The sequence below is a fragment of the Danio rerio genome, chromosome 16, assembly GCF_052040795.2.
Source record: "Danio rerio strain M-AB ecotype USA chromosome 16, GRCz13ab, whole genome shotgun sequence".
NCBI classification, from domain to species: Eukaryota; Metazoa; Chordata; class Actinopteri; order Cypriniformes; family Danionidae; genus Danio; species Danio rerio.
The window spans coordinates 48,230,832-48,255,451 of record NC_141036.1 but is presented as its reverse complement, the minus strand read 5'-3'; the positions used below and the strand labels follow the sequence as shown (position 1 = coordinate 48,255,451).

Genomic DNA, 24,620 nt, shown 5'->3' with positions numbered 1-24,620 from the left:
GCATGGACAGCTTTCCTGCTGTTCCTAGTTTGTCCAGTAGCTTGCCATGCACATCGGCGGACTTGACACGCAGAGATGAGTTGACAGTGAAGAACAGTTCCATAAAGCGGGTAAGACAAATACAAAAAAATAAAAAAATAAAATCAACATGGTGAAAATGGTGTAAAATCTGAAAACGTGGTAAAAAATTTCTCAATGAAAATTTTCTTTTTCTAGATTTCTTTTTAAAACTGTCTGTTGCATTTAAAGGGTCACGAAACACCAAAACACATTTTTTGAGCTGTTGACAGTCGTATATGTGTCCCACACTGCTAAAAACACTATTCAGACACCTATATTTCACTAAAAAGTGTAAATTGGTTGTTTTTGCGTTATTTCAAGCAAATTTGTACTTCCTGTTTGAAACGAATTTTTGAAGCTGCGTCACGGCCATGACATAATAGCGTGTATTCCAGCGTGCAGACTGGGCGTCTGTGCCTGAGTGAGTCTTATTACGTCTTACAGTGTGATACATTAATGCATGAGTAAGGCTTGGTTCAAACCAATCAGCGCGCTCTATTGTGGAACTTCATTAATATTCATTAGTGTCACCGTGTTTACGCCACAAAGACGCCACGTTGTGTTGGCAAAACAAGCGTGAAGTGTTGCTTTTATATTTTGCTGCCGTTAAGTTTTGTTTTCATTTTCTCTCTGTGAGAGCTCAGTCTCACGTGTGGATTAACAGTGTACGCGACGCTCGACAACAATAACTTACGTGTCTGAGGATTATTGTTTACCTGAGAGCTGTTCTCATCTGCAAACGCTGAAATCTGAATTCGCTTGTAGTATTCTCTCCATAAAGACGCGGCTCTAGTTGCTGGTGATTGTCCTGTCTCTACAGATTTGGTAAGTGAGCGACCAGTGCTCTTTGTTTATTCAGCTTGTTCGTATCGAATTAAGTTACTATTGCACTGAGTGCAGAAATGTTAGCACCGCATTTAGTGACCGGAATAACACACGCAGCTTTCTGATGCTACCTGCCGTGTGCATCTAAGTTTCCGGGAAATGCAGAGTTTTTTTCTCTCTCATTCGCCGTGCGGTATCAAACATTGCATGAAAAATACACGCTTGCAGCAGTTCCTTGAATCAAATATCTTGTTTGTCGCGAGAGACATGAATGAATTCCCTGTAGAAAGAGCCAAACTGCAGTTAAAGTCCAACTTTTAATAATTTGGCAAATAATTCGACTACAGATGTCCATGTAAACACAGTCACATTGTCCGCTGTGGGTGTGTATTTTGACTCTGAAACTCGCGCGTGCACAAATAGACACTCCCACACCATCCCACTTTAGTTCCTCCGACACTCCCCCCTAAACAGAGCTGGACACGCCCACTTTTCTGACTTTTTCCAAAGCAGAGGTGTGAAAACACCCTGCTGAAACGAGGGGGTTTCATGGCCCTTTAAGGAAGTGGGTGTTTGAGGAAGCTATTGTTTGAGTTTAGGGAAAGAGGAGGGTGCCGCCTCTGGTGGATTTACAAGAGAACAGCAGGCACGAAAGGCACTCATGAGAGAAATTTGAGATCTGAAAAAGCATACACAGCGGCCTCTGGTGGTTTCGCAAAAACAAAAACTGCAAAAAAGCGTAGCTCCTGGGGCGTATTTGGTGCTCTCCAGAAATGTGTATAGCAGTACGTTTTCAGAATGAGCCTGAATATTTTGCTTTTCAGCAATATTCATTGCGATATGAAATATATTTCACCAGATGGATTGAATAACTCTTTTTGTGAAGAATTCAGCATTTTAGAATGTTTGGGATGATTTCATAGTGGAGTGCACGTGCATACATTATTAATATTCACTTTAAACTGGATATTTAAGGGGGAAAGTATACAAATGAGAGATTTTTTTATGTCTGTCTGGTAAGCTATAGACACAAATATAAAAAATCGAAAGTAAAACGACGCGTGTCAGTCTTCACTTTAAAAATGTCATTCAATTAGTCTTTGTTAAAGCAAAATTGTTTCATTTGCCAGGATGCTTTAAACTCACTTGACATTAATTCATTTGTTTTCCCTCGGTTTACTCCATTTATTCATCAGAGGTTGCCACAGCAGAATGAACCGCCAACCTATCCAACATATGTTTTACACATGCCCTTCCAGCTGCAACCCAGTTCTGGGAAACACCCATACACACCCATTCACACACATACACTATGGACAATTTAGTTTATTCAATTTACCTATAGCGCAAGTCTTTAGATTGCATGGGGAAACAAGAGCACCCAGAGGACAACCACTCCAACACAAGGAAAACATGCAAATTCCACAGATTAATGCTCACTCACCCCAGCTGGGACTCGAACCAGCAACCTTCTTCCTGTAAGGCGACAGTGCTAACTACTAAGCCACCGTGTTACCTTAACTTGACATGTTTAACAGAGAAAAAAAAAAATAATGCAATTAATAAACTTTAAATCTGCAATAGTTAAACTATGCCATTAATCTACAAGATCCTGACCAACAATAAGCATTCTTGGCATTGCAGATACAAGAATGTGACTGTTGTGGATGCGAACATTGCTATATTGATGCACAAACCATATATTATGCAGCCCTACTTTATACCAACCAAAACACAACCGCCTGGTCAATGTTTAGTTTTTTCTAACAGCATATATTGATTCGTTCAGATAAATGGATTTGCTTGCTAAATCCCCAGCAATTATCTGCCTGTTTCTGACTAATCATACACAGAGGTGACACCAATTATCATTTATTATTCGGCCTGCATTATTCGCATGGGAGGAAACGTCTGAGGTATCAGTAGCATAACTCTAAAGGCACACAGCTATCGCTATCATGCACACAAACCAACAAATCGATAGCAGGTCGTTAGTCACCGTTTCACCAGGAAGGAAAGCCACTTCTACCATCTGATAAAAATCAGTCGCATCCTTTGAAAATAAATAAATAAGCAAATAAATAACATCCAGTGAGAGGGGGATTTGATTAAAGCGATATAGGAGGAGGCCGTGAGGTATGGACAAATAAATTGAAAGGAACAGTTCACCAGGGAAGTCCATTTTAAGGAATAAGAGTGTCATTTACACAGCAGGGACTGCCAGCTCCATCTAATGTCATTTCATTCAATTCATGTTTTTTTCCCCTCCATCCCGTCGTTTTTTTAATTTGTAAGACAAAAGAAGCATGTTTTTATAGTGATGTAGAAGCGTCTGCTGTCTGTGCTGCTGAATTAAGGTGAAGCCACATCCCTGTCAATGAAGGCCATGTTGTTTTATCGCTTCTATTAGACATTGGTTGACCGTACGAGTTTCATAGATGCTTCACTTGCTTTATTTGAAAAATGCATAAATAATTAGGCAGTTGATTCAATTTCTGAGCCAACTAAAACACTTTTTGGTTTCTTAAATACTTGGGATGGTTCCAATATATAGACGTATCTTTGAAATGCTTGGACCTCCTATTTCTTCTTTAATAGAATTTACATAGGCCTAAATTTAATAAGGTTAAGCTAGTTTAAAATAGTGCTGATATAGAGAAGAATGGGAAAATTTGTCAAACTTTTTCAATACAGTAAATATTTCTCAGCATGAGTTCGATTATAAGACAATTTTTGTAAGTGATAACTAGGGTCAGACAGAATCTGCGGACATTTTTTGCTCTTTCTGCGCAGAATTTTGTTAAAAATCTGCGTATTTGTGTGGAAGGATTTTGGGAATATCATAACTAAAATCTCGATATGTGAACTAAAGAGAGGGGTCTGGCTGCAGACCTGGTGCAGTGCAATCTGGGCTGCATCCAATGCTTTTTAATGGGCTTACCTAACCCACTCCTAACCCTACCCGTCACAGTGACGTTACTAACTCTATTGCATTGTGCATTGTGTCTGACGTTGCATCGCTGAGTGATGCAGTCTCAGCTTGCATCATAAAGGCTGCATCCAGATACTATTGGAACTAAAAAGTAATACCCTTTTAACTTGTATTTAATGTTGACAATGCAAATCTAATTAGATCCACTTTATTTGGTAAACAAAGCAAGTGTTATATATAATATATCTACTAAATAACAGAAAATATTACCTTAGCAACTTTTTATAAATATAAATAAATTATATGAACATTTTATAATAGTCAATAATTATATTGAAATTCATTTAAAAACTGAATAAATATAAATGTACACACATTTACACAATTAAATAAATAGAATCAATGATGGGCTAAAAATGTAATAACTCATTTAATAATGCAAACATTTGAGAAATTCTGCAGATTCCGTGTGGGCCTAGCAATAACTAAATAATAATAAAGAATTATTATTAAATATAATTTTAAAAATCACATTTATTGCCAATTGTTTTTCTTTTTATAATTAAAGAATGAATGAATATATATATATATATATATATATATATATATATATATATATATATATATATATATATATATATATATATATATATATATATATATTAAGAGATAGATAGGAATGTCATGAGGTGTAAGAAGACTGCACTGTAATTCATATAGCTCTGCATGTACAATTTTCCCTAAGGAGTTTGTTCTATGTTCACATTTATTTTTATTTCAAACAGCCAAAAATACATATTTGTAATCAAACACGTAGCCATATTTAACATCAGAAGCACCCTCCAGAGTACACTTTCATCTTGACAACATGACTAAGCAATTTGACTGTCTCAGCCATACACAATGACACAATGACTTGTCATTCTGATGCCACTGACACATTCATTGACACAGAAATTTAGTTTTGAGTGATGAACTAAGGATTTTGAGCAAGAGACTGACTTTGACTGGTAATCCATGGTGTTTTGCAATTTATACCCAGTATTTAAAAAAATGCATTTACTGTTTTGCAAATTTCAATTCTGAACTGAGAAATGTACCAAATCGACTGAGAAAAACTGTAAAACAACATTTCCAGCCAAATGGTTAAATGAACGTTAATTATTAACATTTATTAAATAATAAATTAAATTGTAATGTAAAATATTATAATGTGTAAACATGATCAATTATTTACTACTTACTACAATATTACAGTTTTTCTCAGTCGCTTTGGTGCGTTTCTCACAACACTAGTGCATTTTTGCACAACAGTTAATGCATTTCTCAAAACAATTAGTGCAAACTGCAAAACCTAGTGTAACGGAGCTAGTGAAGTGCTGTGCAGGTAAACCTCACTCCTCTGACCTCTAAAGGTGCTCTAGCGACGGACGCTAGAGGCCATGGTCTTTAGCCTCCTTGTTAGAGCAACCGACTACCATGCGGAAGGTCACCAGTTCGATACCAGCTCGGAGCAGGTTGGGTGGTTGTAGAACTGGTAGTGTTACACTAGCTAACAACCTGCAAAAGTGCGTCACTTGCTCAAAATGGATAGTTCATTCCTCAAAAGCAACTATTCATGTCAATCAAAGTGTCAGTATCATCAAAATGAAAAGTCCTGTCACCATTGTTTATGAACAGGATGGTCAAATGGCTTAGTCATGTTTTCATTATGACACTTTACATTTTTTCAATGCAAAAAAGTCAGATTTTGGTGACACTTCCTGAAAATGCTCAAGACAGCACTGTATACTATTTGCACAGCCATTTGAAAACTACAGTAAAGTTAGACATCACTGCATTTAGTGAGTTATCTAAGTACAAGACACTAAAATATGTATGTTCAGTTTAACTGCATTTGCTCTTTGCAATACTCATTTATTCCCAGCATTGTGCAAAAGAATAAACACACCCTTATTTACAACAAACATAAACTCCCTTTGGGTAGAGCTGTGCACAACTGAAGACAATATTGCAGTACATATCGGAACTGAGCCTACAACATACACAGGTCTGTAAATCATTCATCAAATTGTTCAATTTTAAAGACATTTTCAGGAAAATAAACATTTAAATTTGTTTTATAAAATTTCCTTGACAGATTTTGACCTCAAGTTCAACATTTTTGTATGTAATGACTCAAGTAATGAAATGAAGACTATAGTTTTATATGGAATGACTATTCAGCATTTACAAGTTTAGTTCATTTTGACTGACATGACATAAGCAAATGATAATGTTATAAACAGCAGAGAGTTGTATGAAAGCAATTGATGCATGTCCAAAAGCATTTGCAATTTGTTGAAAAGAATGAGAAACTGCTACTAGGATGTGCACAAATGACTAATTGTTTTGAGAAATGCATGACCTGTTGTGCAAATGTAAATAGTGTTGTGAGAAATGCATCAAAGCGACTGAGAAAAACTGTAATAAGCCATTTATATTTCTGATACGGCGAGGCAGTGGCGCAGGAGGTAGTGTTGGTATTTCTGTGTGGAGTTTGCATGTTCTCCCTGTCTTCGCGTAGGTTTCCTCCGGGTGTTCTGGTTTCCCCCACAGTCCAAAGACATGCGGTACAGGTGAATTAGGTAGGCTAAATTGTCCGTAGTCTATGAGTGTCTGTATGAATGTTTGTGTGAATGTTTCCCAGAGATGGGTTGTGGCTGGAAGGGCATCCGCTGCGTAAAAACTTGCTGGATAAGTTGGCGGTTCATTCCGCTGTGGCGACCCCGGATTAATAAAGGGACTAAGCCGACAAGAAAATGAATGATAAATACTTAATTATTAATGTAAATACATCCATAAGTAGGCTATTAAATTTCAAATAAAGGAATTACCGAAATGTATCGCAATAGGCCTATTTTGCATACAAACTTGTTACTGTTGCCGTTTATCTAGGCTATATCTTCATGGTGTGTGTGTGTGTGTGTGTATGTGTGTGTGTGTGTGTGTGTGTGTGTGTGATTCTTGACTTGATTTCTTTAATTTTTATTTCTTTGATTATATTAGCCTACACAAATGATGAAATTTAAATATTAGACATTATGTTTTTTTATCATTTATTTGAAACCCACACAGCCTACAAATATCATGCTAGCTAAAACAAAATAGTCCCTCAAAAACAATCTTCAAGACGACAGACACATGTGACAACTAGACCCAGCCTCCCCTTATTGATATAGTATCAATCACATTTTATTATTATTATAATTCCTTACTTGTATTCCGGGAAAAATCCACTTAATTGAAGCCAAATAATTTTTTCAGCAGATGCATTTATTTGGTCTGTCAGAGAGAAAAGGCGGGAGTCGTGAATGACAGACAGACTGAGGCCGCCCGGTGATCTGCCGTCCCGATAACAGCCGTCCGACCAGCACAACAGCGACCTTAACCCGATTTGCCCAGTTACTTAGTGGAGTCCGGGTGAAATGAGCCCAATAAATGTCTCTGTCATGCATAATTAATTGTGTTGTTACGATGAACCGCACAAAATCCATCTTCATTTGATTAGAGGTTTTCTGAAGCCACCGAAGTGCATGACGGTCTACTTTGTCTCCATCTCACCCTCACCTCAGTGTCTATATTGACTGGACGGAGAAATGCTTTTATTTCAAATTGTGGAGAGAAAAAACGAACAAATTTAGAATTCAGATACTAGGATATATATATATATATATATATATATATATATATATATATATATATATATATATATATATATATATATATATATATATATATATATATATATATATATATATATGTGTGCACCAGGTCGTCGCATTAAGCCTGAAATAAATAATCTCAGAACACTTTATCTGAGGAGGATAACAAAACAATTTAGTCGCGGACGTACAGTTGAGACATTTCAAGTCGGACATTTTTTTCTTTTTTAAATATTTCCTAAAATATCTTCTATTAAACCATTTTTTAGCTTAAAGTTCGGTCTTAAAAAATGACAGTCTGAACCGACTCTAAATGAACATGTACTAAATAGTTAAAAGAGGTGTTAGCCCCCCTTTTAATTTTTCCCCTCTTTTTTAAATATTTCCCAAATGATGTTTAACAGAGCAAGGAAATTTTCACAGTATGTTTGATAATATTTTTTTCTTCTGGAGAAAGTCTTATTTGTTTTATTTCTGCTAGAATAAAAGCTGTTTTTTTATTTTTTAAACTCATTTTAAGGTCAATATTATTAGCCCTTTCAAGCTGTTTTTTTTTTCGATCTACAGAACAAACCATCATTATACAGTAACTTGCTTAATTAACCCTGCCTAACTTAATTAACCATGCCTTTAAATGTCACTTTAAGCTGTATAGAAGTGTCTTGAAAAATACCTAGTAAAATGTCATTTACTGTCATCAAAGCAACTTAATGTAAAATAATTTATTAGAAATGAGTTATTAAAACTATTATGTTCAGAAATGTAAAAAAAAAAAATCTTCTCTCCGTTTAACAGAAATTGGGGGGTGGGGGAAGGGGGGAGGAAGGGGGCTAATAATTCAGGGGGGCTATGGGCTAATAATTCTGACTTTAACTGTATATTTATTCAAAATATAGATATTTAAAGTTTTACTATGAATATGTCATTTTTTTAAATGTGATAAAAAGGTTGGAAATCTTTTGATTATACTACCAAGTTTCATATCACTCTTTGTAAATTTAGCAGTCATAAACCTCTATTCTAAGTGGTACTTAAAGAGATGTTTATAAATGAAGGAAGAGTACAAGAAGGAGAGTACAAACAAAAAAGCTGGCAAAAAAATCAGTTAAAACTGTATTTGTTTGACACGTTTAAGTTAGTTAGCAAGACCTAGCATTTTTATTTGTTATTTGATTTAATTTTCCAAATTGAGTTTTTTAAGTTTTATAAAGGCTGTTTTTTTTTTTTTTTTATGTAGCTCTGGCATTATTTTGTATGTAGGCTATCGTTCATGCATTAATATTGAAAATAAAAATAATTAAAGAGCGAGCAGGCATGCTTTTTTTTTCATTCTGAATAATCTCAATCATGCAGTACATCTAAATTAAATAGACATTCACCTCCAATTTCTTTTACATTTACTCACTGTTTACCAACTCTTCATCTTTAATGCGTTTCTTTTTTCCATGATGAACATGAAGAAAGATAATTTTTATGAATGTTGCACTCTGGCATTGACAATAATGGCAGAAGCTTTTCAACATTCCTTAAAATATCTTTAAAAACATTCTGCAGTAAAGCTCACCATGTGTGATTCGTCATATCAATAAAGAAAAATAGCAACAATATTTGTTTGTTTTTACAGCAATTAATTGATATAGAGCACAAACATGCTGCAGCTTCGATTACAAAATAGTTTCAAATATTTCGTCTGTAAAACAAATGGCTTAATTTCGTTTACTAGTGGCTAAACTATAGCAAATTTTTTATTTCTGTTCAATTATTGTCATTTTTTTTAAATGCATAGTTTACTGAAGATATTAGCAACAAATATTTTAGAGCTTTTTTCACCACTTTTGAATGCTCAATGTAAATGTAAAATGTAAAAACAATAAAAAAACGTTGAAAGGTGTTAATAACAGAATTATGCAAGGTTTGGATGTATAAATGGTTTAAAAACCAGAAGCCTAAAGTACTCAATTAGTTGGATCAGATATGTTTAAATACGGTTGGAACTAAACTGTGCAGAGCTGCAGCCCTCCAGGATGTGACCTTAACACCTGTGCATTAAAATAAATTACAAAAGAGATTATATGGATGAACGTTTAAAGTGTCTACTTTTTCTGACCTGTATTTAATAAGATAGATATAAATGGTGTTTTTATTATGTTAATAAAACGTGTTGCTCTCAGGAAAAATAGGCTATAGGTTTATTTTAGATCTACACTGTTAACCTTACATTAAACGATTGCTGTTCTAAAGACGCTTGACAAAGATGTTACCATATAAACCACTGTTAGACTGAACATTTCTTATTACAAAATGCATTGATCATGATTGTAAATGTGCTGGTTTGTATTTAAGTGGCGCCCACTAGTGGAGTATCAGTTCAATTAAAACCACGTCATTACGACAAGAAACCAAAACCTGATTTTATTCAAAAACACACCTTATTTCAATGAGATGCATATATTCATATCTGTAAATATTTACTATTTATTTACACACAAAGAAAGAGAAAAATAGTTATGCACTAAAGTAACTGCATGATGCACTTATGAGTCTTATGGTCTTATGTTTATCAACCAGTCTTGAGAAGAAAAAAAAGGTCTTTCGTAACAACATGGACAGGACATCCATGAAACCTCACCCGTCTTGTTGACAAAGGCGGGAAAAAATGCATTAGGCAATGGCATGAGGAAAAATTGAACACCACTGAAGCAGCATTACAGACTTGCCAGAACATGGCAGATCCATGTTGTATTTGTTTGTGTTTTTATTATTATTATTATTATGATTATTCAGTCTATCGTCAATTTTTTTCCTCTCCACTGTGCACAGACATGGTAGAGTTCAGTTGGCAGCCTGTGGAGGTCCCTCTGGAATAAGGGAGGTGAAGAAAGTGCTGATGAAGGACCAGGTGGCAGATAGGAAGCCTGGCTGGTGCGGGCCTGCGTTCATGGGATCATCGGGACCTTCCTCTCCGCTATCGCCCTCATCATCCTCAATCCCCTCATCCATCATACGCTCCTACAAGAGAACAAATAAAGGCATGGCTAAGTTCACTTTCATAATGAATAAGCCAAAAATATACTATCAGGTGAAGGAATGTCTCGCACATTGTGCACAATCCCTAAAAAACTGTTTTCAACATCAGAAATAATTTTTAAGCAACAGATTAGCATAAAAGAAAGATTTCTGCAGGATCAGGTGACAAGGAAAGCGATAATAATTCTGAAAATGTAGCTCTGTCATAAAATAGTATAATTACATTGCATTTAAAACTCTACATGTTATTTAATATTTTAATAAGGGATGCACCGATCCCAATATTTGGATCGCATATCGGTTTGATACCACACAGGTATCGGCCAGCTGGTACCAATCCAAATCCAAACTTGCGCATGTGCTATATTATATTATATTATATTATATTATATTATATTATATTATATTATATTATACAATCAATTTTGTACCATTGTTCATATGTTAACCTATTTTGAGGGTTTGAGCTTGTAGGGGTGGCCTGCCTATTTATTTGATTACTTTTGACTATGTTTATGTTTATGGAGAATGTAAGTTTCCTGTATTTTTGTTTAAATATTAATAGGTAGTTTAGTGCATTTACTTTATAGATTCTTCTGTTTGTTATTTTGGCCTGTGGCCACCCTGAAGTGATGCTCATTTATATTTACTACTTTTTTCAATAATAAATATATTCAATTACTCTCAACTGAGTGTCCGAGTTTGGTTGTCGACCGAAGGGGATCTTTTGCATTAAGTTTTTGTTTTGTTTGAGAAATCTACAACCCCACCACATTTGTTTTCTTCGTTTATTATGCCCATGTTGCTTTCCCCTAGACTTGGGGTGTAATAATAAATAATCAGTGGAGAAATGCATTTAGTTTTGCATTAAATGAGTTCACTTTGACCTGCAACAAGGAGTTCATTGCTGTTTCTAAATCATGTTGCGCTGTGTCTGTTAGATCAGCAGATCGCATTCGCAACACTAGAGTAGCGCTCCATTATTTTATTATTTTTATTCTCCATTATTTTTATTATTGTGTGAAGAGCAGGTTATTACCTGCTCTTTACACACAAAGTACTCCTACCTGAATTTTTAAATTAGAAAAGGCTCAATATTACATTGGACAGAACCTAAACGCACTGATTTCTTCCCTTTGTGCTGCTAAGTTTTGGAAGTGTCCACAGACAGCTGAGGGATGTCTGCTGTGTCTTAGTGATGCATCAAGCACAGACATGATGTGTGTCGCTCCGTAAAATTATTCTCACTCAATTATTCTACTCAATTAAATGCTCAAATTGTTATATATAGTCCAAAACGGCACAATTTCCACATTTCAGAATAAACTCTTAGAAATCTTGGAATTAAATAGTGAAAAGCATGTATTTATATATACAGTTGAAGTCAGAATAATTAGCCCCCTTTGAATGTTCTTTTATTTTTTAAATATTTCCTAAATTATGTTTTACAGAGCAAGGAAATTTTCACAGTATGTCTAAAAATATTTTTTCTTCTGGAGAAAGTCTGATTAGTTTTATTTTGGCTAGAATGAAAGCAGTTTTAACATTTTTAAAAAACACCATTTTAAGGTCAACATTATTAGACTACTTTTTTCCGATAGTCTAAAGAACAAACCATCGTTGTACAATAACTTGCCTAATTACCCTAACTTGCCTAGTTAACCTAATTAACCTAGTTAAGCTTTTAAATGTCACTTTAAGCTGTATAGAAGTGTCTTAAAAAATATCTAGTCAAATATTATGTGCTGTCATCATATCAAAGATAAAATAAATCAGCTATTAGAAATGAGTGATTAAAACTTATGTTTAGAAATGTGTTGAAAAAAAATCTTCTCCCCATTAAACAAAAACTGGGAAAAAAAATATATTTATACACATACATATATATAAAATTGTTTCAAAAGAATGATAACTGCAAGGGGAGGAATATTAAATCAAATTAGGTCAGATGTGTCCAAACTAGGGATGTAACGGTATTGTAAATACCGTCATACCGCAATATTAATTTTTTTCGATATTACCGAAGTCGCATGACTCGGTAAAACTATAGATCTTCTGAGAAAATTTGCTCAGGCTTATGAAGCGAACGGGAGGTAGCGAAAACTACAATTCCCATCAGCCCATGCTTGACCATCTTGCTTGACCTTGCGGTCTGTTGTCGCTACAGATCCAGTAATGTGGAAATGGAGTGTGCTGCTAGAAGCGGGGATGAAAAAGAGCTGGAAAACTGTAAAGCGGGTGTTGTCGCCGCGCGCGTACTGAATAGCGGTGTTGTCGCGCGAGTTCTTATCAGCTGTGTTGTCGCGCGCGTACTGAATAGCGGTGTTGTCGCGTGAGCTCTTATCAGCTGTGTTGTCGCGCGAGTTCTTATCAGCTGTGTTGTCGCGCGCGTACTGAATAGCGGTGTTGTCAGCACACTGTTCAGATTGATGCAGACATAAGACCTCTATCTTACTCATGGTTTGTCCTCTCAAGTGGGGGAAAGACAATGCACAACGTTACTCACTGCTGTCAACCTGGGCCAAGTCATATCTCTCTTGTCCCAGAAACCTCAGTCCCAAATGAGAGGGTTTTTTTTCTGTTGCAGGAGACATTGTAAATGCCCAGAGATACCAGCTTTTACCAGATTATATTTATATGATAATTTTCATTTAAACCCATCTCTATCTAAGTGAGTGAGTGATTAAATGTTGAATGTGATGAGTTTTCAACAATACTAAATTGAAACTTTATTTTTTTTTACATGGTTTAATAATTTTTTGTTATTAAAATTGAAGTTCCTGTTTCAAAGCTTACAGATAGATGGCTAAATTGTATGTCATTGACACTTTTGGCACTTTTTTGGAGTATTTTCATAAGTTTTGTTTTTTCCTGTAAATGATTCAATAAATACTGTACCGTGACATTCATACCGAGGTATTACCGTACCGTGAAATTCTGATACCATTACATCCCTAGTCCAAACAGTAGCTTGTTTTAGCAATTTGCTCTAATTGCAATTGAAATATGCGGATAAGGTGGATCTCTAGAACAAACCATCTCTTGCATATCCTGATTCTGATCAGCCTCGTCTTGTGCACCTTCTTCAGCCCTTGGATTTTGCAATTCGGCTCTAAAGGGAAACCAGCCAGCCTGATGCCTGGAGTACATAAACATAGACAAACTTTAAGAAAACTCAGTAAAAAAATAACATGTTTAATATTCCTAAATGTCAGCTTCTGCTCATGTGTGTGTGTGACCTACAGATAAACTAGCAGCATGGCACCGATGACCATGACGAAGCGGCCAAAGGAGGAATAGAAATAGACAATGCTGAGCAAGATGGCGGCACGTGACACGGTGTACATCCAGTCCAGCCAGTCTCGGTTGAGCTCATCGTCATTTAGCATGGCTCCACCCTGAGCGTTCATCTGGATGTTGGGGTTGGCAGGTCGGTCCTCAGGGGCGGGATTGGGCCCCATAGGGGCTGCAGGTTCATTAGGTTGAACTGGCTGTGTGGCAGGGCCAGCACTAAGTGAGGGAGACGGGGCCACGCTGGAGGCCCGGGACGCTGCAATTGCAGCTTGACTAAATGACAGAAGATTGAAAATGAAAATTAAATCATGAACATTAAAATATATTAAGAATGTAAAAAGGGTCTTTTTGTTCTCTATAGAAAAAAACTTTGACTATGTTAATTTACTCAACTCTTGATATTTACACATAAGACTTTACTCTGCAATAAAAATGTTCAGTCTCTTAAACTCTGTCTATGGTATACTGACATTTAGACATGTTTAAATTGGTTTTCCAATTGATTACATTTGATCAATTTTGCCCAATGTGTTTCTAGGGGAAATTCTTCTCACTGCTACCATTGTAACGTTCGCTTGCAGAACGTATTTTGGATAAGTGTGTGCGTTCGTTTGTATGTGGGTGTGTCGTTTCATGCATGTGTTACAGGTACGAACGGCATTGGAGGATCCGCATTTTGTGCTGATGACGTTGGCCGCTGATGCTGGGTTTGCGCCACCAATCGCTGGTTGGCGTAGCGTTTAAAAGCCGAGCCCAAACTGCAATGGCGATCTCTCTCTCTCTCTCTCTCTCTCTTTCCTTCTCGCCACTTCTCGCTCTTATTCTTTCTGTGGGTCTCTGTGAGGACAGTCTCTCTTGCGAGGGCTAGTCTGAGAGAATGTGTTTTGCTTGTTTAATGCTCTTGTCTAAAGTTTGCGATTTAATAATGCTTGTGAAATTGTCCAGTTAACTGACATGTTTGAGTGATGCCTCGGAGAGGTGTAGGAGTGAGTAAGTCGCGCGATATACATATACAACACTCAGATTGATATTTTGTATTAGTTCACTAGGTTTAGGAGAATGTGCTGTTTTCTGTATGTTTTGTTTTTAGTTAGTGCAAACTATACCTTTTTTTCCGAGTATATCATGTCGTTCAGTGTGTGATAAAACCTGCTAATGATAGCAGTGAGCATTTTCATCTGTTTCAGTCAGAGGTAATGGGCATTCAAATATGTTTTTCAGGTTTTTCACTGAACAAGCAAATGTATTGCTTTTCATTAATACTGGACCTTTTTTGGCACAAAGAAGTGGTAATAACCTTCAGAAACAAAAATTTGAAACTTTTTAAAAAACTAATTACCACAAACTATACACTACCTGACAAAAGTCTTGTCTATGATCCTAGTTGAAAAAGCAACAAATAACTTGACTTGTAGTTGATCATTTGGAAAAGTGTCAGAATGAAAATTTTTCAAATGAATCATCTGTTGAACTGCATCCCATTTATCACAAATACAGCAGAAGACCTATTGGAACCCACATGGACCCAAGATTATAACAGAAATCAGTCAAGTTTGGCGAAGGAAAAATCCTAGTTTGGAGTTACGTTCAGTATGGGGGCATGCAAGAGATCTGCAGAGTGGATGGCAACATCAACAGCCTGAGACATCAAGACATGTGTGCTGCTCATTACATTACAAAGCACAGGAGAGGGCAAATTCTCCAGCAGGACAGCGCTCCTTCTCATACTTCAGCCTCCACATCAAAGTTCTTGAAAGCAAAAAGGGTCAAGGTGCTCCAGGATTGGCCAGCCCAGTCACCAAACATGAACTTATTGATGATTATTGAGAATGTCTGGGGTAAGATGAAGAAGGAGGCATTGAAGATGAATCCAAAGAATCTTGATGAACTCTAGGAGTCCTTTAAGAACGCTTTCTTTGCCTCCAGAAGACTTTAATAAGTTATTTGAGTCATTGCAGAGATGTATGAATGCAGTCCTCCAAACTCATGGGAGTCTTACACAATATTAATTCTTTTTCCACTGCAGCATGAATTTATATTTTTACTGTACATTATTTCTGTTAAGTGATAAGACTTTTGTCTAAGCAAAGTCAGACCTTACTGTCCTAATTATATCATTAAAAGTCAAGACATGATCATATTTTATTATGGTAAAATAAGCGTAATCTAGACGCCTTTGCCTTTCATGTAAGCCACTTCTGATACCAAATGATCAACTAGAAGTCAAGTTATTATTTGTTGTTCCTAAAACTTGAAAAGGCGACAAGACTTTTGTCAGGTAGTGTAGTATATGTTTCTAAAGTTTCACCTTGAAACAGCTTAACACAGCTTTGCAGAAGTTACTTACTATTGGACATAATAATGGCGAGCATACATCTGCTGCCACCAAAACATTTGCATCGGCATGTACATAGGGTGGGCAGGGAAGCCAGCAGCAGGACCACCTTGCATGGGAAGAGGCATTCCTTCAGGTCTGAGTAAATCAAAGCAAAAAAAACTCTTGATGACAAAGGTCTCAAAGATGGCTCAACATTGTTTACTTTGAAGGGGTGAGTGGAATTAGTCTTTTTACCTCTGCATCACACCAGTAGGGGCAGGATTGAGGCCGTGAGTTGCTGCTGGATTCCCTCTGTGCCGTAGACCATCAGAATTGGCCTGGGCTTCCTGACTGGGGGTAGATGACAAGGATGGACCAGCACTGTCTGACGTCTTAAAAAGAAGAAAACAGCATGAAAAAAAAACCTGCTAATGGAATAACACTACTCTTTTATTAATCAATGCCTGGGCTTTTTATTTAAAGTACTCACTGAAGAACTGGAATCAGTGGTGCTAAAGTGGCTGTCTGAAGTTGGGGATGATGGAGGGCTTCGTGAAGCACACACCAGGTGGACCATGTGGTATTCATCCTGCTGTTGGATTTGAAGAAATCCAGTCATTAGAAGAGGCCAGAAACACTACAACAACCTGAATTCTGGTCAAATAAACCAGATTCACACAATTGCAGAATATAGTCTGTTATTCAATTCTTCTGTTTGTCAGGGTTCATAAACATTTTACTACTAAAATTCCATGACTTTTCCATGATTTTTCCAAATTTTTCCAGATAATGCTTACACCGCACTAATAATGTGAGAGTAAGTGATTGGCCAAGGACAGAACAGAAGTCAAGACAACCAACCCAAGGTTTCCGCTACATTCATTCTTCCATGGCGGAGCACCACAACGAATTCATTCCACCACTGCTACATTACAGCTTCTCATTCAAAACTTTCAGTAGTTTTTTTTTTTTTAATAACGTGTTATATTCGCACCAAAACGTATTAAAGGATACATATAAAAGAGCAAACTTTTCTGCAACCGTAGTAGAGCTTCACGTTATTTGTTTAACCCTTTAAGGTGACACGCTGATTGACTGACTGGCCTCACGAATATATTCTGCATACAATGATTTTATCTTGCTGGGGTTAAAGCTGTTTACTTCAGGACGTATTAACGCCGCTCTGTAGGTCTACTTGACCCATTCATAAATATTCCTAGTTAATCTAATAAATGTTGGAGACAAACTCACTACATAAATGCACTAAATTGCACTTCAGTAGCGTTAATTGGAGAGTGCACAAGAAAATCTGCACTTGATCACCATATATTTCAGGCCGTGCAAGAAGTTTTGTGCACGAACAGAGCAAATTAGCATGCAAGCAAAGAGATTCACATGTTCATATTACATAAATGCTATCTTGACTTGTAATACTGCGCTCACGACATTTGTCACTGAAATAACGCCATAGGTAGTTGGTAGATCTGCATAAAAGGTCTGACATCACAGCTGGAAAAAATCCTAGAGGAAACACTGTAACCTATAAACAAGAATACAGATATTTGTTTTCCATGACTTTTCCAAAACTTTGTGGGTTTTTCTGTTTTTCCAAAACTTTTCCAGTCCTGGAAAATGTTGTGTCAAAACTCAATGACTTTTCCAGGTTTTTCATGACCGTATGAACCCCGGTTTGTGTTCAAGTGTCTATACAATCTGGTGCCGAAATATCTATCAGATCCCCTGCATACATATAACCCTCCAAGAATCTTGTAATCTTAATTTCTTGAAAATCCCTACTTCGATGCTGGAACACAGGGGTGGTGGTGGTGGTTTTTTGTTTATGGAATGGAATTGCCTATACAACGCAGTATGTCAATCTCATCTTAAAACTCATTTGTTTTTTTTTAGCTTTTAACAAGTATTAATCTGCTGTTAATGTTACTTAACACATTTGCTTCATTAAGCAATTATTGCTATTTGTACTTTCTTCACCTCTTGTTGTTATTTGCATTTTAGGTACAGCACTTTGGTCAGCTCTAGCTCTTTTGAATGTGCTCTACAGATTTAATAAACAAACTAAATAAACTATTCAGGCATCTGTTTTTACCTGTTTGTCATGGTAGAAACGCATCAAATGAATGTCTTCGGACACTACACTAGGTTAAGTTTTAAAATCAGTATGTAACCAAAGTATCGATAGATAATCATTCCATATTAAGACACACATTTTGAGGGACAGATAATTAAAAAAGAAAGACAGGCACAATCTCCAGACAGTTTGCTGGTGACTGTAATTCTGTGTTCAGTCTAGACAAATTCTGTTAAATTTTGGCACAATAGATTTGGTGTAGAGTGTTGTGGTTAGGGCTGGGGGATTAATCCAAATCGGCATTTAGAACCTTTAATCGATCAAATTTTTCCAGGTACATTTTTTTCAATTACTTTCCCTTCCGTCTGTAGAGTCACGTGACAATGCTCTGTTAAGGTTGATTTATACTTCTGTGTCAAGCACATGCGCAAGCGTATGGTCCGGTACAGCCTTTGCCCGTTCGCATACCCCTCGCCGTGGCTCACTCCGACATGCACCTCTTAATAATACTGTGCAATGACAAGTAGCACAAGCTCTGTGATTGGCCGGCTTGGTAGCATTGACAAGTGTGGGTGGGGCCAAGAAGCATAGGAGAGCAGCAAGCCCGTTGGTGTGAGTGTTTTTAAGTGACGAGTTATTTTATTTAGAAGAGATACTGCTTATTTTCTACTTTTAATATGAAAAACATTGAAAATATTTTTTTTTTTCAAAAGTGCAAGTTATTTATTTTCACTTTTTTAGGCAATGTGTGTTTTAATTTCAGTTGTTCAACATTGATGTTCAATGAATAATTATAGACAATAGATTTATTTTAAAATCAAGTAATGCACTCTTCAGTGACTTTCAGTGAACTTTGAGGGCAATAAAATAAATTAAATAATCGTTGATTGATCATAAGAGTTAAAATGTTCAATTATTAGATTTTAATTTTAATGCCAAATCACCCAGCCCTAGTTGTGGTGCTTCATAAAGGACAGTTGTCATTGAACTGCTAAAATCAATCACTTTATCTTCATCATGGACAACAACTGAAGCCTCGTCTCGAGCACTTCAAAACTTCCCAATAGATAGACTAGTCAAGCATGCTTATTTATTTTCAGGAAAGTCTATCAATTTTAAAGGTGAATTTAAAATCAACCCAATGATTGCTTCCGGTGGGTGAGAGATGGCCAAGTTACTGTCTCATCAATAGCGATAGAAAAATCATGACAGTGTGATTTAAAGGATTTAGAATATATTGAACAAAATGTTTCAACAAAACAATTTCAGCATGTTCATAATCATTAACTGTCTGAAGCAACATCACTTTCTTTTTCTCAAGAAACTTGTCCGGTTTTGTATGTTAGGTCAGATATACAAAGTGTACCTTTCTTAGCACATCCCTCAACTGCAAGTGATCCTGCAGAAGTCGTCCAGAATAGACAAGTCTCTGGTCCTTGGATAACTAAAAAGTGGAACATAAACATTATAATTAGAAAAGTATGTTGCTGAATAGTATGTTTCACTATAAAGACAGTTATTGAAAACGTAAATAATCATGTGCAAAAAAAGTAAGCCATTTACACTATTCACAGTACGTATAATGAAGTTGAATGTGAACCACACAGGTCTGCTTTCAGATAGAGCTTTCAGGCTAAATACCAGTGATGCCAAACATTCCTGTTGAGCAGGTGGCATCTGGATGCCATCTCCTGTAGTCAAACAATTTCATAGCCGTCTCCTGAAAACACTTTTAGAATAACACCAAACCTAAAATGTTTATTTAGGAATTTAAAATAAGAAATTATTTAACAGCCATGATAAACTTATTTGAGTATGAAAATAAGCATTAATCCTACACATATCTATAAAAATTCCTAAAATACTGCCGTAATGATTAGTAAAAAAAATACATATATATTTAGTACATGTTCATTTAGAGTTGGTTCAGACTCATTTTTTAAAACCGAACTTTAAGCTACAAAATAAAAAATGGTTTAATGGAAGATATTTTGCAACAGAACTTAACAAAAGTCGAAAAACAATGGCTTAATGTGTGCACATAATGGAATTCGTATAAGCTGAAAACTGGTGAATAGCTTATAAAATGTGAAAACAAGCCAAAATAGCACCAGAATATTATAAGTCGCACAAAAACAAAGATTTGTTTTAACAATATATGATTTTGAGGCCAGTATCGATATAGAATTAGGCATGGGACAATAACCAGTTTCAAGGTTTACCACGGTTTTAAAAAGTCAAGGTTTTAAAACGTTTTCTGTTATACCATTCCCTAGGTATATGTAAGGTTTTTATTTTATGTTTTTATTTTATTTTTTTTTTTTACATGTTTTACACAACAATTTTTTTTTTTTAGGGCCATAGTACCTCTAGCAGAAAAGAAACCTCCACATCAAAAGCAACTTGTCAAAAATATTATAAATGTGAATAATATGAAACATATTATATTGTGTTTAATATAATTATATTGTGTTTAATATAAATAGTTTAATGTGAATAATATAAAATATATTTTGTTTAACAGGGGGAAAAGATAATGTTTTTTACCCAGACATTTAAAAAGAACTTATTTTGGAGCAGTAATCACAATACCGCGATACAGTGAAATCAGGATATTTTTATCCGAGACTAGACTATCATACCGTCAGAATCTTTTACCAGCCCATGCCTAGTTGCAATGTTGACTAAGATGATAAAAACAACAGGTATGCTTGATTGTTTTGTCCTTTTGATACTCATATTAGGCATTCACAGATATAGGGTTTTTTGGCCGATATCGAGAACTGATTGATGGCCGATAACCGATAAGCCGATAAATATAAATATTTTAAAAATGTTCTATTTTTATTAAGTAAAAAACAGATTTAACATTATTTTAAAACTTCATAAAAATTTGAACTGATCTTAGAATAGCCTACTTAAAGCAAAAAAAAAGAAATAATTTAAAAAAATGGAAGGTCATTATATTGATACATTCATGATTTCATAAATCACCATACCAAAAACAAATTTCGAAGCACATCCTGGGATTTTTCACGACCACATATAGTCGGGACCTGGGTTTAACATCTTATCCAAAAGACGGAGCTGACTGAGCAGTATGGAGTCCCCTTCATTATACTAGGGTGTTAGGACCTAGACAGACCACAGGTTGAGTGCCCTCTGCTGGTCTCATTAACACCACTTCTGGCAGCAACCTAGCTTTCCCATGTGGTCTCCTATGCAGGTACCAAGAAAGCGCAGCCCTGCTTAGCTTCAGTGGGTGACCATGTGAGAGTTGCAGGGCTAGCTGCCAGCTGATACTGTACACATCTTGTAGGACAACTGGCAACTAGCAGACTTATTTTATTGAAGAATAATAATTTATGTAATCATATAAACTCACCGGTTTGCTAGGATACACATTGGAGATGTGTTTTTTCAATTTCTCTACTGTCCAGTTCAAAAAACAATTGATGGTCTGGTCGTCATATTTCTGGTTGGGTGCCTTGATGACAAGAGTAACGGGGCTGTCAACTGTACCCTGGTCCATGTTTCATAATAAAGCAGCTCTTGAGCTTTGAAACGGAGGATATCGCAGTTCAAGGGAAGGGATATTTTTCTTCCTCAGTCTTGATTCATGGCTGATAAATAGTAAAAGTATCCTTCATGTTGCACTCCAGACAGTCTCATCAATCAACACTTGATGTACAACAGCATGTCTATCAGTGAGAGGAATGTGGTGTGGATGCACTCTGCCAGCCTAGGAAGAAAAAGACTGAAGTTAGATACGAGTAAATGAAATGTGACACCTTATAAAATACCAGTTTACATGTAGACAGGCCAGTAAAACCATACACCGCAAACCGGAATGAAGGCACTTGGGTAGATGAATGAAGACATAAGCTTATTACACCTCTTAACTGCTGACACAAAGCATGGCAGCTACTTGGCACCTAAAATGTTCAATTTGTGTGTAAGTTGGGTTTTAAAGTAAATAAATAAATAATAATAATCTGCCTAAATAAATAAGAAGTGTAATTGATACATGTAACTTCTGATTAAATGTTTTAGACATAATGTTGGCAGCTTTTCAAAAGAAGTAAACTTATCGAATGACACAACATATTACATTTAAAAACATATTAGGAAATATTCGTGACAGCTACCAAGCAGCTACAGATTCGAGACTAGTATGTAAACAAAACATTACATCACATATAATTAATTCAGATTAACTGTTAGCTTTCTCGAGCAGGAAATCTACACGAACTGCTAAGGTTTTCTCATAACGTTGATTGCTTATGGGACAACGAACTGTAAATACACAGAAAACAAACATCAGACGACTGTGACAAGCTAGCTAGCTAGTGAGCTACTGACTCGAAATGAATCTCTCATACAGTAAATAAAAGACACAAATGTGTTAATACTAAGAATACAAAAATATTTTGAAAGCATTAGATGAGAACATTGAAATTATACGCACCCGAGTGAAAATATTTCCTCCAAAGATTGTTTTCGTGTAAAATGGAGTCGGGCGTAACTCCGGAAGTGTCGTCAGTACAGCAGAACAGAGCGAACAGTTCCGTACATTTGGAGATGTTTCCACATACAAGCATGAAGCACGTATGTGCTGACCTGAGATCAGCTATGTAATGATATTTTTGTGTTGCTTGAAGTTTTATTGTTATTGTACGCTGTTCCTGGTTCAGCCTTCTTCTCAAAAGACAGATGCCGCTCCATGGAAACAATATTTATGGACAATACAACTTTTTAAAGTAAGGGAAACAGAAGACACATTAAAATCTCATTCAGTGCAACAATTATTTACATAACAAATAAATTAAGACGTATTTAAGAATGATTTTATGACATAACAAATAGCTAAATAAACACAATTTATTGTCATTTTAAATCTTTATACTTTTCAAAAGTCATACTCGTGTTCCTTTATGAAGACAAAATAGTAGAATTTTAAAATGTTTCCAGGCCCCTAGCCAACCTTTTTTTTTTTTTTTTTTTTGAGGTTCAAATATTGCATTTTAGTACATTTAAGCAGTAATTTGTGCTGGCTTAGCTTGTCGGATGGTTATCATTACCACACTTTTTGATGCAACAAAAATCCTTCTTACATTTTTGTCAAAGTGATTATCATACTAGATTATCATACTTTTTGTTTTGTTTACAAAAAGTATGTTTATTTACAAATGTGCATTTAAACTGTAAGTTATTAGTTTTATGCAAAAAGCATAGAATGCAGGCCTGTAGCCAGCCCAGTGAAAGGGTGGTTCTTTATTTCTCAAAAAGTGGCACTTTTTGCAATTCTACGCCTCATTTTCTATTTACTTATGAGATTTCAATACATTTTAAGCACTATTTTTAGCTGAATTAACTGGTCTTATGGTCATCATAACCACACCTTTTGATGTACCAAAAATATTTACTAAAGATTTACAATAAATAAATATGAAAAAAAAACACAATCAGACATAAATTACATTTTTAGAAAACATATATATGAATCAGTTTCAAACAAAAAAAAACAGCCTGTTGTTGTCACCGACTCAGTCCCAGTCATTCTCCTCGCTGGCCAGCAGAGGTCATCATCATCGGACTACTGACATTATGTCATCCACTCAGACACTGATTGCCACACACCTGCTTCACATCACACTGATCACCCACACACACATATAAGCAGCTCACACACATTCCAGTGCGAATTCTTGTTATGCCCTGATGACATTTCTGAGTGTACCTTATCCTTGCCACCAGAACTCGTTGCAAACCTGGGCCTTGCCTTGCCTTGCCTTGCCTTGCCTTGCCTTGCCTTGCCTTGCCTTGCCTTGCCTTGCCTTGCCTTGCCTGCTGCCTGCCGTCTGCCGTGAACCCTGCATTGTATATCGACCTTGATCCACGCTGCCTGGCTCTGACCCATACCTGCTATAACGACCCTTGTATGCCAGCCACCTGCCTATCGACCTTATACAACTGTGTTTGATGTGAGTTCGCACACCAGTGCATACTGTGTGCTCTGTTTTAAACTGTGTTTAATAAATATACTGCAAATGGATCCCTCTGTGTCAGACCCTTCGTTACAATAGTCATTTAGGCAAATTATAAATTACAATCTGGCTAGCACATTCAACTTTCCTTCCTTAAGAATTTGACCATTTAAATAAAAATTATACTAATAATGAAGAGCTTTACAATTTTTTAGCCTCTCTTGAAAAAAAAAAGTGCATTTGAAAACTTATGAATTACAACAATCGCTAAATTAGTATTTAAAGTTATTTTAATATGGGCCACTTTTGGTTTTTCACATCCTTTTATTGCTCATTCGTTTGTTTCAAGAGTAAGACCCAAGATTTAGAATAAACCTGTAAACTG

General features: G+C 35.9%; 2 protein-coding genes and 1 long non-coding RNA gene across 5 annotated transcripts in view; all 3 read right to left on the bottom strand.

Annotated features, from left to right (window-relative positions):
• LOC147840401 (uncharacterized) overlaps nucleotides 1–24,620 on the bottom strand; it is a 615,523-nt gene that overhangs the window by 352,598 nt on the left and 238,305 nt on the right. The window lies entirely within an intron of this gene.
• Nucleotides 1–24,620, bottom strand: part of LOC137487862 (uncharacterized) — a 183,433-nt gene that overhangs the window by 155,742 nt on the left and 3,071 nt on the right. The window lies entirely within an intron of this gene.
• On the bottom strand, nucleotides 9,908–22,785 carry herpud2 (HERPUD family member 2). Of its 2 annotated transcripts, none has more exon segments than NM_200188.1 (9): nucleotides 9,908–10,530; nucleotides 13,585–13,687; nucleotides 13,792–14,115; nucleotides 16,190–16,315; nucleotides 16,415–16,551; nucleotides 16,650–16,751; nucleotides 19,615–19,692; nucleotides 21,634–21,990; nucleotides 22,717–22,785. In NM_200188.1, coding segments are annotated over 8 exon segments (1,194 nt in total). In that variant the 5' UTR covers nucleotides 21,781–21,990; nucleotides 22,717–22,785; the 3' UTR covers nucleotides 9,908–10,353.